Genomic DNA, 12,823 nt, shown 5'->3' on the forward strand with positions numbered 1-12,823 from the left:
TCAGACAAGCCCGTTGCATGAGCAGCTATCCACGGGTACAACACACTATCATCTACCCTGGGTGCATCCATTACTCGGCTTGGGAATCCTCATGGGTGCGGTTTGAGGTGAACAGATGCTCATGCTTGCCCTGGAGTTCCAGATTTAGCATTCATTACCCTGTCAACAAGACACCCGCTTGTTTTACGTTAGTGTGATGCTGGAGAGTAATCGTGTAGAGGAACCAAGAAACCCCCACGCTACGTGTGTAACGCCAAAACACACCCGTGTCCCTCCACATTCAACAGGTACAAGTACATGTAACCGGCAATAAGCATTTTTAACTGCCCGACAGTTGATGAGGGCTTTATACGGGTATCAAAGATGTGTATCGTGACCTCTAGTTTTTTCAGCTGAGTAACTTTTTTGATAATGTTCGGAATGTTTTGTCCAATGTTCAAGTGTAGACTTACTTGCCCCACAATTTAGAATGCACGACATGGGCTTAGCTCTGTAAAAAAAGACAACAATGACTTTCAATACTAAAACATTGGCAACTGTGTATGAGATGGCTTCCACCGCTCTGTACAGCTTTATCCCAAATACCACTGCAGGTGTCGGGGTCCGCCGTGGAGTTACCTAAACGGGGTTGGCAATCTCATTCATCTGGTTGATGTAGACAGGCGTATGCATATGATTTCCAGACACGCGTGATGTATATACGTTGCTTCACATCATCCACTGGACACACGAAATATGAGCGTTCCATCTGGGAGAGGTGGCTGTGTGGCGTGACCGGATTACTACAGCAGTGCAGGTCGACGTGTGATTGTCAGCGTGTTGAGATGATTAGGAGGTATACAAATACACATATCTGCCACAATTATTTCAATACGATGAACATGGTATTGTGCTTTTCTAAGTCTGATTCCCCTACGGAAGAGACATTTCTGCGGTAACCCAATACTAGTAGTTATTCACCAACTCGTAATTTTGCCCATATTAGCTTACTTAAATATAAAATAAACTTAATTATACTCAAATAAACATGCGAGTGAAGATTATTCCTCTGTGATATGTTACACTATGCTCACGTCATGTACACTTTGGTAACTGACCTCGTGCAGAAAATGTCTGAAAGCATAAAGGCGTTATAACACACCAAAATCGCCCATATTCATACACAAATCAGCTACCAAGACCGGCAACCAAAAGTATATATACATGTACATGGAGCACAGGCGAATGTTTCCTTGAATAGTTGAAATATACACCACCCATCACTCCGTGAGAGACTGCAGCTGGGATCTGTCTATCAGAAGACTTTAACAGAAAGTCTATGGAGTGTTGCGTATGACGCTGTTCGTTAGCCAACACAGAACTCCAGTTGAACCGCACTGCTTTAGAGGTGCATCTGCCGTCATATTGCACTTTCCCGTCCATCACTACACACACCAGTTGATAATGGCGCAGTTTTAACAACAGGCCACATCGGACTGAAATCATGTCGACTCAAGTCTCTGCAAGAAAAGAGAATAACGTGGAAAGTATACGTCAATGTTACGAAGTGAGGTGAACACACTGCATTTTTATAATGTCTTTATAATACATACAACGGGATTCGGCCGGTTAAACGAGGTCCGGATTATCGAGTTTGTACTGTATCTCTATCTAAATATCTGTACAACCCAGCAACCATGTTCCACATACAGCAGTGAATACAAGACGAACCCATGAACATCCGGGTTAGAATTGGTCTTCATCAACTCACCAAGAAGGATCAGATGCCCAAGCCACAGGCTCTCGTGTCTTTGTGAAGATTAAAGATTAAAACATTATTTTTTGAGATGACCCCAGACTCGAAATGCTTCACAGTACAATACATAATGAATTGTAATGTGAAGCATTTCGAGTCGAAATCATCTCAAATTTTATAAGTTTTTTCAAAATCTTTAATCCTCGCAAAGACACGAGGGCCTGTGGGCGGGTGGGGTACACCGAAGTGTCCGGCCTTGTCATAATGTATTGTACTGTGAAGCATTTCGAATTCGGGGGTCATCTCAAATATTTTATATTTTTCAAAATCTTTAATCCTCGCAAAGACACGAGGGCCTGTGGCCCATGCACGCTGACTTGGTTGACACATGTCATCATATCCCAATTGCGTACGTAGATCAATGCTCATGATATCAACTCGATTATTTAAATACCGCCTCCATGCAGCAGGGATGTTGCTGAGTGCAGCGTTAAACAAACAAACAAAAACAAAAGTACAACAAAAGTACAACAGGAGTGCCAGGACGCAAGTCTTTCAGTACCCACAATGTTGCACCTTCTGGTGTATAATGACCTATTCGTTATTATATACTGTAATTACACAGAAATGATTTCTTGACTTGAGATTTATGACTGACTTATTATCTGGGCCAATGACAGTGGTGTATTGTCATCCTTTAATACCTACGCCCTGGTCCGCAAAACGATGTGAATGCCTCGGTGTCGTATATATACTCTCCCCAAAAAGAAACGCATCGTGAAAATAGCAATTTCATGTAGCAATGGATTAAAACGTGATTCATTTTACTAAAGGTTTTGCTCTGTTTATGAGTCCTATGGTGTTTATGTTTTGAAACATCACAACAAAACGCACCATCCGTAAAATACCCGTATTTAACAGCATGATTTTCAATTGCGGCGTGTAGTGTCACAGAATACACAATTCACATGCAATGCACGTGGAAGTTAAGGATCAGATAGTCTCAATGATGGGTATAAAAGGTTGATCGCTGTCTGTCGATTATTCACTGTATTTGGAATATTGTTGACGAACGCAAAATGCCACGTCTAAGTGAAGCCAACCGTCATATCGCCATTGGTTTGCTTGAAGCTGGCCAGTCTCAACGTGCAGTTGCCCGACGCATGAATGTTCACGAAAGCACCATTTCACGGCTCTGGGAGAGATATCGCCGGCAGAATGCGGTAGCAGATGCCCCTCGTAGTGGGCGACCTCGAGCGACCACTGCGGCGCAGGATCGCTACATCCGGGTACATCACCTGCGTCATCGAACAGCTACGGCGACCAGTACCGCTCGACAAATACCCGGATTGAGGAGGCTTTCTGCACAGACCGCCAGGAACAGGTTGAGAGAGGCTGGTTTACGTGCCAGAAGACCTTATTTTGGCCCTGTGTTTCGACAACAACATCGTCGACATCGAGTTCAATGGTGCACCAACGTTCAGGCCTGGAACCTACCGAATTGGCGCAGAATCTGGTTCAGTGATGAATCACAATTTCTATTAGAACGACGCGATGGCAGAATGCGGGTGTACTGACGTCGACGTGAACATTTCGCCGACGCTTGCGTTCCCCAGGTGGACAGATTCGGCCGGGGCAGTGTTATGATGTGGGGAGCGATCACCTGCCGTAGGAGAAGTGATTTGGTGATGATCCAGGGCAACTTGACAGCTCAACGGTACTGTGACGAAATCCTACGCCCACACCTCCTTCCAATCATTGCTCGCCAGAGGGAGTTGTTTCAACAGGACAATGCCAGGCCCCACACAGCACGTCACACTAGAGACTTCCTCCAGAGCCACAACATCAATGTGCTCCCCTGGCCCTCATGATCATCGGACTTAAACCCGCACGAACATCTGTGTGATGCCCTGGACAGACGGGTGCGACGCCGTAACCCTCAGCCCCAGACACTTCAGCAACTCGCACAGGCACTACAGGCAGAGTGGGCTGCGATTGGGCAACACGAGATTCTGAGACTTATTCGTTCGATGCCGAGGCAATGCCGTGCAGTTCTGGATGCCCACGATGGTCACACGAGGTATTGACTTCAGCGCCTCCGCACGTCTCCATGTAAGACTCAAACTGACTTTCCTCGAGTTGGTGCCAAAGACGGATAAGTCTGCATTCCCAGTATGCAATTTCGCTATATTTCATTGACTCATAAAACCTACAAGATGTTTCAAAATAAACATAAAAATACAGTTGAAATTCCTATATGCGTTTCCTTTTTGGGAGAGTATATGTTGACACCATAACGATCAGTCGTAGCGCTATTAAAGTCGGTTTCTGGAGCGGGTCCTCGTTATACAGAGAACCACCATCTGCATAGTCGCCAAGCACCGACATTCCCAGACGCCCAAAATGAAATATGCAACTTTATGGATGACAACTTCATATTAAGCTTGACAGCGGTGTAAGAATCAACATCGAAACGTCGCTGTATGCAATAAATATGAAGTTGTCATCCATAAAGTTGTATGTTTCTTTTTAACTCAGCAACTTCTAGATGCCGTTAAAACAATTCTCAGACGTCAGGAGCCAATCTTGGCGGTTTTAGGTTATAGGCACATAACCTGAACTATTCAAACTATCAGAACGAGATTTTGAATTTGTAACGAAAGCTCCTGGTTGTACTGAACTACTGTACATGAGTAGTTGGACGTATGTTCTCCCTCTACTCAGCAACTCGTACCCTTAGTTCTGTGCGACTTAATGTGACATCAGCGTCCGCCCAGAGAGCGGAAGGTCGCGGGTTCGATCCCCGACCACGTCACACCAAAAGACGTTAAACTATGGTACTTGTTGGTCCCTGCCTGGCGCTCGGCATTAATGGGTACAACAAGGACTGGTCGGCTCGGAGTCAGTATAATGTGTCTGAGTGGGGTATTCATGCTTCACTGCGGCATGGTATCTCAGTTGGCTAACGCTATAAAACCAGCTTCAGTCTGGGCTAGTACAAACAGCCGCACCTACACATACACACGTATGCACGTCATCATATGTGCGAAATATTCTCCAGCGCGACGTTAAACCCAATTCACCTCACCTAATCTCCCCTAATGTGACATCATAGTGATGGAAACATTCGTCACTTCAACGAAATCATTGCAAAATAAAAGTCTCTCACAAATGGTCCGAAAATTGAGTTCTCACGTTTTCGAAAAAATATGAGTGAGTGAGTGAATGTCAAGACTTTCCAGTGAAGCAACAACTATTACGCCCTTGCCCACAGAAAGAGAGCATCCTACAAACCTTTACATCTTCCATAATACGCTGTCTTGATGACCACCCCGGTGCGACATGCACGTCTCTGCATTGCGCAATAACTTTTATAGGTGTGTCCATCGCTGCCACACACAAAGATATTCTCTTCTGTTCTGGAAGATACTGAACAAGCGCCCTTGCAGCTGACACACTGGGGCAGGCCGGAAGTGGCGTTCGTCAGACACCGTCTGTCATCCGGGCACTTCAGGGTGTCGCAGGTCAAGCCATCTAATAACATTGAACAACAAGTCAACCTACCTGACAATATAGAACAACACGTCAATCCACCTGACAATATAGAACAACAGGTCAATCCACCTGACAATATAGAACAACAGGTCAATCCACCTGACAATTCAGAACAAAAGATCACCCCACCTGACAATACAGAGTAACAGGTCAACCCGCCAAGTATGGAACAGGTCAAACCGCCTTATATTGAACAGGTCAACCCGCCTAATATGGAATGCTATATAGAACAACAGGTCAACACGAAATCATAGAACAACAGGTAAACCAAGAACGTTATACAACAAGTCAACCAACCTGATGATGGCATAGACAATATAGACATTGCATGGAACAACAGGTCAATCCACCTGTGAGTGAGGAACGGCTTAAAGCCACTTGAATCCAACATAGATGACTATATTAACACAGCCAAACGGAACGTGCTCATTCAGGTGGAATAGCCCTGTCAGTAAACGAAGAGGAGACAAGAATTGGCGTAGGGTGAGTGCATGAAAGCAACTTCCTTTGCTTTTCTAAGAAATGTTATAATTGGGATTACACTTTCTCAGTAAAGTTCAGATTCTTGTCCTTTAGTTAGGCTGATCTGGCGAAAAAGGTGCCAGACTCTAAGAGTGTGTGTTTTGTAACGAAAACAACTTTTTAAGCTGTGATTGCAGACAATTGTGTCTACAGCATATTCTTCACGTAATATGTTGATTAAATAAATTGTTCGTATTTACCAATGCATTGTCCTGTGTATGCAACTCGGATCGCCTCCCCTTTCATACATATGGCTGCCACTAGATGGCACTGACTGGGGTAAGTGACACCATCTTCCCCGCACAGGCTGTAGAAAGGGACATTACCGCAGTAGGTGTTGCAGGGCACGCAGTGAGGCAGGCCGTGCTGATCTTGAAGGCAGTGATGTCCACGTCTGAAGCACTTGACTCCGCGACACGACTCTGAAACAAACATGGCAGAAATACTGAAGTTACAGTAATATTAAGATAGGTAATAACTATGTTCTCCTAGTATTCCCTTTTGTAAATTCTTTAAATAATCGAGTCTGGACCAGACAATCCAGTGATCAACATCACGAGCATCGTTCTACGCAAATTAACATGTGTCAACCAAGTCTGGGAGTCTGACCACCCTCTCCCGTTAGTTACCTCTTGCGACAGGCATGGGTCATTGAAGACCTACCCGGGTCTTCACGGGTTGTACTTATTGGGGGATTGAATGGATCAGGTGGTCCATGTCTTTTGTACCCTACGGAAAGGGACGTTTTCATAATATCAATCACTGGCTTACAAGAGGTCATCTCGATGAAACATTACTGTCTGTAGAGTGTAATAACAAGCAATACCAAGGCTAGTTTCAGCCTTAGTTTGTGTATACATGTATCTTTCTTTTATAATTTTATACATTCGTGTTTCGTCGTCTCCCTATTTTGAGCTTGATATTGTGACATGCATATTCCATTTTGTTTAGTTTTGCATGGTCAGCATCCATGTCAGGAATACATCCAGTGCAAAACAAACGTTGGTGGTGCAGGTGTAGTTGGTTAACATTAGACGTTGTGGACAGTTCGACCCACTGGCATTAGGAATAAGACTATTCACTGGAAAGCTGACAGACGGAAAACAGTTCCCGAAACGCTGCAAACTTGAGGTCCAAAACACAACTGTTGTAGCCGTACCAAGTACACCAGCACCGAATAACCATTATCCTTTGTTCATTGTTAGCTACCAATATATGTTTTTACCCGTTAGTATATATGAATTGTTAATTTCTGTAACAACAAAATAAATCTCCTCTCTACCTTTACAGTGTCCGAGGTATGCAGGTTTCACCTCCTTGTTGCGCTTACAGTTGTGGCGAAGCATGGCACAATAGTGCTTGTAAGTGCGCTGATCAGAGCCACACAGAACTCCCATCAGCTTTAGGTGACGAGGACACTGTGGAGAGCACACACATCTTGCCTGTCCGTGCCTCACTCGACACTTCCGGTCAGCGCCACATCTCACATTGTCGCAGGTTTCTAGAGAAGAGTTAATGATATTTTCCGAAATTATTTAATTAGTGAAATGTGTTGGATTTGTTATCTGGTATTATGTCCTCCACACAAAGAAAGAATGCATATTTGTTTATATACACGATGTATACTGGCAAGTTCCAGCATGGTATATTGCCAACAACATGCATACAAATACACAGGCGATCGATGCATGGGATACGCCCCTTGCTATAGTAGTATAACCCATGCATACAAATACCCCTGAAAACTGACTGAAATGTTCTCTTTAAAACAAAAAGAAGAGAATTAACAAAAGTTTTTGTTTGTTTAATTGTTTGTTGTTATTCTAGCTATTCTAAGGTAAACTGTTGTTGGTTAGACGCATGGAATTGTGGTGACGTGACCCTACACACGTTCAGGTTCTCGTTTTCTCCCCACGCGGTTCACCACAGTATGGGGGAATGCATCAGGTTAGACCTGGCTATTATGGTATTCGCCCATATTGAATAGCTGGTTTTACCCATTTTCAATATAATTCATTTATCCAAGTGCGAATTTCTGAGTTTTGGTCAGTAGATCGTGGCGTGGCATTTCTCATTTGCACCTTATGACTCTGAAGCAGTGGCCTACTACTAACGTCCCCTGTGACCCAGTCTCTATACTCCCTGTGACCCAATCGCTATAGTCCCTGTGACCCCAATTACTATAGTCCCTGTGACCCAATCTCTATAGTCACTGTGACCCCAATTACTATAGTCCCTGTGACCGACTCTCTATAGTCACAGTGACCCAATCACTATAGTCCCAGTGACCCAATCTCTATGGTTCCTGTAACCGACTCTCTTTTGCCCCAGTGACCCAATTTCTATAGCCCCTGTGACCAAATCTCTATAACCCCTGTGACCCAATCTCTATAGTCCCTGTGACCCAATCGACCGCCTCCTTGGTGTAGTGGTAAGAGCGTCCGCCCAGAGAGCGGAAGGTCGCGGGTTCGATCCCCGACCGCGTCATACCAAAAATATGGTACTTGTTGGTCCCTGTCTGGCGCTCGGCATTAATGGGTACAACAAGGACTGGTCGGCTCGGAGTCAGTATACTGTGTCTGAGTGGGGTATTCATGCTTCACTGCGGCATGGTATCTCAGTGGGCTAGCACTATAAAACCAGCTTCAGTCTGGGCTAGTACAAACAGCCGCACATACACACACACGCATGCACGTCGTCGTATGAGCGGAATCTTCTCAAGCACGGCGTTAAACCCAATTTCACCTCACCTCATCTTATTTACATGTATACAACTGCACGCTTGGATGACATACATTGTAAAGATCTGAAGTGAAATAAGTGCTCTAGCTGCGTCAACTGTCTCGTCTATGTCACAACTAACTATGACCACGTTAAGAATAACCACATATGCACCTGACTTAAATTGATCACGCCTCTCCGACATAATTAAAATTCGTATATAACCGTTCCATACAACCATAAAAAATTTAGCCCCTGTGACCCAAGCTCTATAGTCCCAGTGACCCAATCACTATACTCCCTGTGACCGAATCTCTCTAGCCCCTGTGACCCAATCTCTATAGTCCCTGTCACCCAATCTCTATAGTCAATGTGACCCAATCTCTATAGCCCCAGTGACCATATCGCTATAGTCCCAGTGACCCAATCTCTATACTTCCTGTGACTAAGTCTCTATAGTCCATGTCACTTAATCTCTAAAGCCCCTGTGACCCAATCTCTATGCTCCCTGTGACCCAATCTCTATAGCCCCTGTGACCCAATCTCTATACTGCCTGTGACCCAATCTCTATAGTCCCTGTGACCCAATCTCTATAGCCCCAGTGACCCATATGGCTATAGTCCCAGTGACCCAATCTCTATTCTTCCTGTGACCGACTCTCTATAGTCCCTGTGACCCAATCTCTAGAGCCCCTGTGACCCAATCTCTATAGCCTCTGTGACCCAATCGCTATAGTCGCTGTGACCCAATCTTTATAGCCCTCTCTATAGTCCCTGTGACCCAATCTCTATAGCCCCAGTGACCATTTCGCTATAGTCCCAGTGACCCAATCTCTATACTTCCTGTGACCGACTCTCTATAGTCCCTGTGACCCATTCTCTATACTCCCTGTGGCCGACTCTCTATACTCCCTGTGACCGACTCTCTATACTCCCTTTGACCGACTTTCTATACTCCCTGTGACCCAATCTCTATACTCCCTGTGACCCAATCTCTATACTCCCTGTGACCCAATCTCTATAGTCCCTGTGACTTAATCTCTATAGTCCCTGTGACCAGATCTCCATAGTCTCTGTGACCGGCTCTCTCCACTTACTGTGACAGACATGACACTGGGCCGTACCCCCGGTGAATAGCATGGTGTGGATATGGGAGGCCACGTCGAGGGGCGTCCAGCTGAGGGCTACAGCCGGTATGGTGAGGTTACAGCACTGGTCACGTGATGTGTTCACACTGTACATCTGTCTGCACCGTCCATTCCTGCTCCTGGACAACCAGCAGATGCCGCCTGGAGACAGAGATCATAGAACAGATTCACTAAGATGACACGATGGGTACGCTAAGACAATAGAATTGGTTCACTAACATCATAGCATAGATTTACAAATAGAAACTTACCAGGTAATACTTTAGTTTCCTAAAAATTCCAGTAGGTCTGTATTTTGTTATGTCGTCACTACAACTAAATGTATAACTGTTTGACAGCAGATTGTCAGTCAGGTGACAAGTTGGGGTGCCTTGTGTAAATATCATCAGTAAGTATGCACAGATGACAGATGACACGACAATCAACTTGATAGTTCATATGAGTTCAGTTTGACGTACATCAATGTGAATTCAAGGTTACGGTGAAGGTCATGTGCACTTGACCTTCACTCGACCAACTGTGATCGTATGTTAATATAACTAGGTGGTTATACAATTTGACTTATGATATCAGTAGGTCATTGTGACCTATTTTCAATGAGAATCTCACGGTCAACTTCCATCAAGGACATCGCTGGATAACCTTCGGGGATGACCATTAAATTCTCATTGTTATACGCTAATAAAGTATTATGTTAATGATAACTAAGCAATTTGGTCTTTAGGACGGAGCACTGAATTGATAAGCGCTTGAGCTACCTTCATTGACGGTGCAGTTCATGGTGTAAGGTGGTTCTGAGTATACTGAGCCAATCTTCTTTCTTTGTGTGATACGTTTATGAGAGCAAGCATCATCTTTTATTAATATCTAAAGGTTTAAATCATTTGTAAGAATTACAATAGAATAAAACGCATCATTACATCGATGTGGAATTTCCAGTACGCACATAAGTCGACATATACATGGTCTCTATCGGAGTTTATCAAAGTGTCAGTATTAGTATGAAAACAGCTGCAGATTACTTTCTGAATGTGCAGCACCCTATTTGAAGCCAGATGAGCTATATATGCCATTATGGAAGCAACGTTAACTACAGGCGTCCACGGTTGTACTATATTACGTTTGCTCCCGTCGTCCAGACATTTTGACATCATGGTGTCCCCCCGCCGTGATATTGCTGGAATATTGCTAAAAGCGGCGTTAAACTAAACTCAGTCAGTCAGTCAGTCCAGACATTTTGAAGGGATTCTGAGCTGCTACACTCGCGCGTTAGTTACGCGGTTGTGTTACAGCAGTGAGCTATGTCAATAATATAAATATAATAAGTTACATCATTTGCAGCTTCATTTCATTGATCTGTAGAGAGCTTCCCATAGGTAAGTATATCATGCATTTCCAGGTAAGAAAAAGCCATTTGTAAATTGTGGACTTAACGTGAAGTTTGAAGGTGTACGCCATGTCTATGTTTTACACTAGATAGATAATCCGCCATCAAAGCATCAACACCAACCACCACCTAACACTCACAGCAGCTGTGAGTTGTGTTTAAGGACGCATAACGCAGAGATATTTTAAGATGAACCGGGACTCGAAACTGGGGGAATAGATATTTCAAAGGAAATTGAAAGCACAAAGAAAGATTTGTTTATGGAGTACATACTTTTGAAAACTCTTTGTATTCTACACATAATTATAGTCCAACTGCAGGTGCACGAGATAAAGGGCTGAGCTGATTCCTCATTGAGGATACCTAAAGTCTCTGATGCGGTTGCCAGATGACAGGAGAAACCACTTTCAGGTCATAAATATATTTTACGTCGCCTTGAGACATTTTTCGGCCAATGAGAGAGAGACGTTTATAATAAAACTCGATGTCTTTATAATACAATCTTACATGATGATCTATATAATAATGGAAACTAGTATCGCAACATCTATGACTGTTAACCTCCATATAGCGATGTAGCATCTATATTCTTGTTTGTATGATTGTGTTTACCCTTCCGGCGGACCATACTTTGATTTAAATATGCATGTGCTACAGTCAGGGCCAGCATCACCTGCAATACGTATACCCGTCATTAAGCAAAGTAAGCTGTCGGCTCGTCAACTTGGAATTTCAATTGATTTCGAGTCTTTGAAGGGCATTTAGAAGCCTTCAATTGATTTCGTTGATAATTAAATATTGGACCCGTCAACAGAGAACTGCTAAAAGTGGCAAGTCATTCGTATGTGGAACGCTGAAATGGCACCGAGGGCTATGGCCTATGGTTGTTTTCCACCGACTGACCAGCAAACTAATGACGATAAGGAGCGACAGCCTTCAGGTCGACCATGAGTAACAACTTCTTTTGGGGATACAGACATTCTCAAAATAACAAGAGTTCCCCCCTCTCATATCAAGTGGCGTGTCAAAAGACATAGCGTCTTCCATGTCGTCGTTTACCCAGCAGAACGTTCCCAAATCGCCCCAAATCGCCCAGGTATAGAGCTAGACGTGCGTTGTCAACGGAATATCTCGGAGCAAACACCGGTTGGCGAGAGTTCATTGGTGGTGTAGAAATGCCTTTCACATGACTGTAAACTTGATCTTGTGACGATCAGACACAATCTGACTGGACTACGGTACATCACTGACATCCTAGACATGATTGTTGTACCGCATATCGAAGACCATCTTCTGAACATAAGGCCGGTCGTCATGGCCGACAATCCTAGGCTTCACCCTGCATGTGTCGCTGGTGACGTCTTACATCTAGAGGCAATAGCAACTCTACCTTGCCCCACCAGGAGTCCAGATCTCAGTCCCAAAGAGCATGTTTGGTACATCATGGGTCGCAGAGTACGCCAAATTCTCCAGTACAAATCATTGTGTTTTGGAAGAAGCCCCCCATCAAGATTGAAACGCAATACCTCGACGTCTGATACAGTCAATGAGGAGGAGGATCAGGGATGTTACTGCAGTTGGCGGGAGTTACACCAGATGTAGGTACTGTGCTCGGTTATTCACATTTTCTTATGATTGTATGCGGGATCTTGTATACGACCGCATTTGTAAACGTCATACGACCATAGTTATCAGCACTACAAAATGAGTCAATATTTTGCCATGTTTGCTCCTCTGAATAATTCTATTTTGTGT

The 12,823-nt window shown here is 44.1% G+C and overlaps 1 protein-coding gene across 3 annotated transcripts in view; it reads right to left on the bottom strand.

Annotated features, from left to right (window-relative positions):
* Positions 1-435: 435 nt before the first annotated feature.
* The window catches only part of LOC124287695 (follistatin-A-like), a 58,723-nt gene continuing 46,335 nt past the window's right edge, over positions 436-12,823 (bottom strand). For 2 of the 3 annotated variants that reach the window (XM_046724213.1, XM_046724215.1), the window contains 5 exons: positions 9,631-9,822; positions 7,095-7,313; positions 6,013-6,234; positions 5,030-5,269; positions 436-1,499 (listed from right to left, as the gene is read on the bottom strand). In XM_046724213.1, the coding sequence (XP_046580169.1) occupies positions 1,492-1,499; positions 5,030-5,269; positions 6,013-6,234; positions 7,095-7,313; positions 9,631-9,822 (881 nt within the window). In that variant the 3' untranslated portion in view covers positions 436-1,491. Of the gene's footprint in view, positions 1,500-5,029; positions 5,270-6,012; positions 6,235-7,094; positions 7,314-9,630; positions 9,823-11,208; positions 11,216-11,983; positions 12,545-12,823 lie in introns of those variants that run through there. The other variant, XM_046724214.1, reaches the window with a different exon arrangement.

Source organism: Haliotis rubra, unplaced genomic scaffold (assembly GCF_003918875.1).
Source record: "Haliotis rubra isolate DU_JTF1 unplaced genomic scaffold, ASM391887v1 Scf405, whole genome shotgun sequence".
Taxonomy (NCBI): domain Eukaryota; kingdom Metazoa; phylum Mollusca; class Gastropoda; order Lepetellida; family Haliotidae; genus Haliotis; species Haliotis rubra.